Source organism: Ciona intestinalis, unplaced genomic scaffold (genome assembly GCF_000224145.3).
Source record: "Ciona intestinalis unplaced genomic scaffold, KH HT000132.1, whole genome shotgun sequence".
NCBI classification, from domain to species: domain Eukaryota; kingdom Metazoa; phylum Chordata; class Ascidiacea; order Phlebobranchia; family Cionidae; genus Ciona; species Ciona intestinalis.
The window spans coordinates 4,750-9,143 of NW_004190454.1; the positions used below are offsets into that span (position 1 = coordinate 4,750).

The 4,394-nt window shown below is 34.6% G+C and overlaps 1 protein-coding gene across 1 annotated transcript; it reads left to right on the forward strand.

Annotated features, from left to right (window-relative positions):
* Positions 1-429: 429 nt before the first annotated feature.
* On the forward strand, positions 430-3,965 carry LOC100187291. The gene is made up of 7 exons (XM_002124411.4): positions 430-584; positions 1,003-1,190; positions 1,582-1,736; positions 2,172-2,345; positions 2,516-2,596; positions 2,920-3,020; positions 3,424-3,965. Exons 1-7 carry the CDS (start codon positions 559-561, stop codon positions 3,818-3,820), a joined length of 1,122 nt encoding a protein of 373 aa, XP_002124447.2. The 5' UTR covers positions 430-558; the 3' UTR covers positions 3,821-3,965.
* Positions 3,966-4,394: the final 429 nt, after the last annotated feature.

Consider the following 4,394-nt stretch of genomic DNA (forward strand, 5'->3'; position numbering starts at 1 on the left):
ATTATTAGTCTTTTTAATGATGTTTACACACCAAAATTATTATTAGTTTTATTTACATCTTTGTGTCTATGATACATTGGTTAGAGTTCTTGTGTCTAGACCAGAGGTAACGGGTTCAAGGCTCGATGGTGCTACCATTGTGGTTGTATGTGTTGTTGGAAAATATACTTGGAAAATATACTTAATTGCAATTGCTTCAACCCAGTGGTCACTAATGGGTTGTCCAAATTATCAGCCATATATAAAAACAATCACCCACAAAGTATACTTGGTAACTTGTAAGTGGGCACGAGGTGTATGAAACAGAACACTCGTTTCCCCACCATGCGAGGATAAATAAGTTACATTTATTCATTCTCTTATACATGTAAGTGGGCTAGATGTTGGGCTAAAGAATGTCCTCACCAATATATAATACGGGACAATAAGCATGAGGTGTATAACTATTATCCATCGCCCAGATTACTACGAAGAAAGATCGATTCAACGTTAACCATTCAACGTTACGCGCGTGGTTGGTTAGCTCGGAAGTTAGCCAAGCGTAAACTGTGGGCGATCATGCGGATACAAGCGTTTGCGAGGGGGTATGTCGTTTCTATGTTTGCGAGGGAGTATGTTGTTTCTATGTTCGTGAGGGGGTATGTTGTTTCTATGTTTGCAAGGGGGTATGTTGTTTCTTTGTTTTACTTTTAACAACAAATAATGGAACTATATAAACTTTGTAAATGTTGTCGTATACGTTAGATATATGGTATACACTTATAGTAGGGTGGGGTAAGTTGGGACACCTATTCATTCTATTTTCTTATCCCATTTGATAGTAAACAAAGAACATTCAAAGAAATGTAAAACCGTATCCTCACGACTCCCACTGACCGTTGGTAATTGTTTAAAACACGATCAGAATATTTGGATATTATGTGCTAAAGTTGTCCCGTTTTACCCCACTCTACCATCATAAATTAAATGATAAAAATAACAATTTATAAAAAACAAACAAAGGATTCACTCCCGACGACTCTCGATCGCAAAATACCCTGCTTATCGTCGCCACCTAGTGAAGGAAGCGAGCAAGAAAGCCGAGTCGAATCCGGAGTTAACGATCCACCACCAAACCACAGTGGCGCTAGAGATCTTGTTCAATTCAAACATTACGTTCGAACAATTGCTTAAAACGCTCGTGTCGCTCGGTGAGTCTGCTTGTTTAATTTAAGTTTAAAATTAATTAGTTTTGTTTTAATTTTTTTTTTGTATATATTTGTCATATTTTATAAATAACCTTAAAATTACAACGGGGTGGTTTTGTATTCTTTAGGAGAGTTACAATGTGATCATGCAATTTTTATGTAATTTTATTTTCTATAATATTTAGAAATACTGTATAATATATGTTTCCGTTTAACTTTAATTTTTTTAAATTAATTTAAACAACTATTTTATTCTTACTGTGGAAGTTTCCCTACAAAGTTTTCATTTTTTTAAAAATTTGTTTTAAATATTTTTTTATTTTTTATTATTATTATTTTTTATTATTAAACAATCACCCATTATGACATCATAATGAAACCATTGTCACCACAGAGCGATTGTCGTCATTGTTGGGCGTTTGTTGCGCAAGAATCGTCAACGCAGGCGGACATTTTGTATTGATTCGGATCATGACTTTATGCAGGCGAGACATACATAGTTACAACACCATCCAACAATGTATTAAAATATTCACTAATCTTGCTAAGGTATGTACTTGTTGTTTCATTATGTCATTTGTGATTCAGTTGATTTAATTTTATTAGGGTTATTTTAATGTAGAAATATGGTCATTTCTAATTTGTGGTTTATATTTTGTTTAATTGATTTTTTGCTCCATGTGGATTAATTTAAATTAAAATTTGTTCTTCATTTTATATTGTGATATTTTTGTGCTGGTATTATTCCGTCTTTTGTTTTAGCACCTACATTTGAATTTACTCTGCTGTTAGGTGTTTATAAATAACCCTGCTCTTTTTAAAACACTTCAAAAATAGTAATTTTAAAATTTTATTTATTATTTTCTGGCCGCCCATACATTATATATATATATATTATTATTATTTATTTGAAACCCCTTTTTTTTACTGGTTGCCCCACTTCCTACCCCCCTAGACTTCGTTAATCTTAACCCCCCCCCACAGTGCCCTGAAACATCAGACGAAACATTCTCGGCGATATCGTCACGCATCGATGACTTCATAGACATCTTATCAAAGTTCCAGGATCGAGGGGGACGAGATAAAGGACCGAGGGTGGTGTTCGTGGCGGCTTGCCAACTTTTGTTGCTGTTTGCTGCGAACACTGACAAAGCCAAGGTAAAGTTTGTATAATATAAAACATATTAATTATGAAAACGATACAAAAAAACAGTTTTTAAAAGTTATAAAAAAGATACAAAATTGTAAAAAGAATGGTAAAAAGCTGTGACAAAATTATTAGAAGATAAAAAAATATAAAACAATAATGATATTAACAATTCCCCCAGGCATCCATGCTTAGCAGCAAACAAGGTTTCAAACGTTTGGTTTCGATTCAAAACGAAATGGAAAGAAGAACAAAAACTCAGGTTTGTTTGTTATTTAGTGTGTGAACGAGATTTTAGTTGGACCGAGACCTCCCATATGCAACGAGACATAATTAGGGTTTGCTGTTAAATGTCTTGATCAAGTATATATATTCCCACATTGGTGGCAGCATCAAGCCTTGAACCCGTAACCATTAGGCTACAGGCGGGCATACTAATCCTTCTGCCACAGCGCTTGCCAGATAAAGTTATATCTATTCTAAAAAAATATTTTTCCAAAAAAATGATTAGGTTTTATTTTTTTAATTTTCTTATTCTTGAAAATGATTCCAAACCCAACCCCCCATACATAACATACACAACAGAGCGAAGCGTTCAAACGACAACGAACGAGCGGTCGTGATCCCGTCGGTTATCTTGCAACTTCATCGACTTTAGATGGAAGCATTTTCTCCAGGACGACTCGGTGACATATTTATTATCATATTGGATTTTTTTAATAAAAATATATTTAATTTTTTTATTATTCCATAGTGCTGTGGGGTAAGATGGTTACTATTAGCACATAATATTGTTCAGGGCTGTGAGAATACGGTTTAACTTTGTAAAAATTCTTTGTTTACCACCAAATGTGACAATGAAAGTGAATGAAAAAATGTCCCATCTTGCCTCAACCTGCTGAACCATCTTACCCGAACTTAATATAAAACTCGGCCTTCTATTTATCGGCAAAATTAGTTTAATTTTTAGGTAGCAACAAAATTTATAATGAAGTGAAATCAGTTTTACATTAAGTTGTAACAACATTCAAATATATTTTTAATTATTTTAATTTAATACATCTAAATAAAAAAATCAATATATTTCAGTGAGGTTAGTTTCTTGCAAGGGTTGGAGGGTTTAACGAGCGGGGTTACGTCGACGCCCACTAAGAAGCCACGCCCACAAGGGGTGAAGAAACCCCCCAAACAAACGGGAATTCTCCCCAAAATGAAACCACCAATCAAAACCACGACTTCTTCGAGACTAAAATTAAAAGCAACCTCTGGTCCAATCAAAACACAGCAAACTGCCGTGAAAAACCAAGCTGCTACGAGGCTAAAACCTCAACCAATCCGAGCACAGCGTGCTCCAACCGACCAATCAGCATCAAGCGTTGTGAAACCGAAAACACGGAAAAGAAAAAATTCCGTTGAAGAAAATCCAGTTTTGTTGCCGTTGCAACAAATTAAAAAACTTGTGTTTCTGCTCGGAGATAATTTGTGAGACGGTACACTGTTTGATGTTTAGCTGCCCTGGTATACTCTTTGATGCTTATTGGCGGATAAAACCCAAACACTGCTTCAGTAATTATTGTTAGTTGTTGTTGCTTGTAAATAATCTGCAATAAAAACAATCAACAAAATATGAATATCTTTGTGTTTATTTTGTGAAGTTGTGGTAAAAGTTGAAGCGATAATTTACATTTACAACGTAAAGTTTAAGAAACTTCTTGGCATTCATTTCTTTGCCCTGCTATGCGAGGATAAATAAGTTATTTATCAATATTTCTTTAACCCAGTGGTGTATTCAGGAGGCGTCAAGGGTTCTGCTCTCCCCCATTCTTGTAAAACAAAAAAGACATGAAACAACTTCCTTCTGGTTTTCGTGATCTTAGTAAATTTTATTAAAATAAACTTAACAGTAATTGCTTCAACCCAGTGGTCATTGTCAATTTGACTTGTGGGCCGCAACATGTTGTGTCATGTGTGTCCAACGTGCATAGTGTGCTGCTTAAGTATTATTTTACAACAATTGTCATTGTTATATAACAAACAATCCATTGTCACTCTCTTGTGTC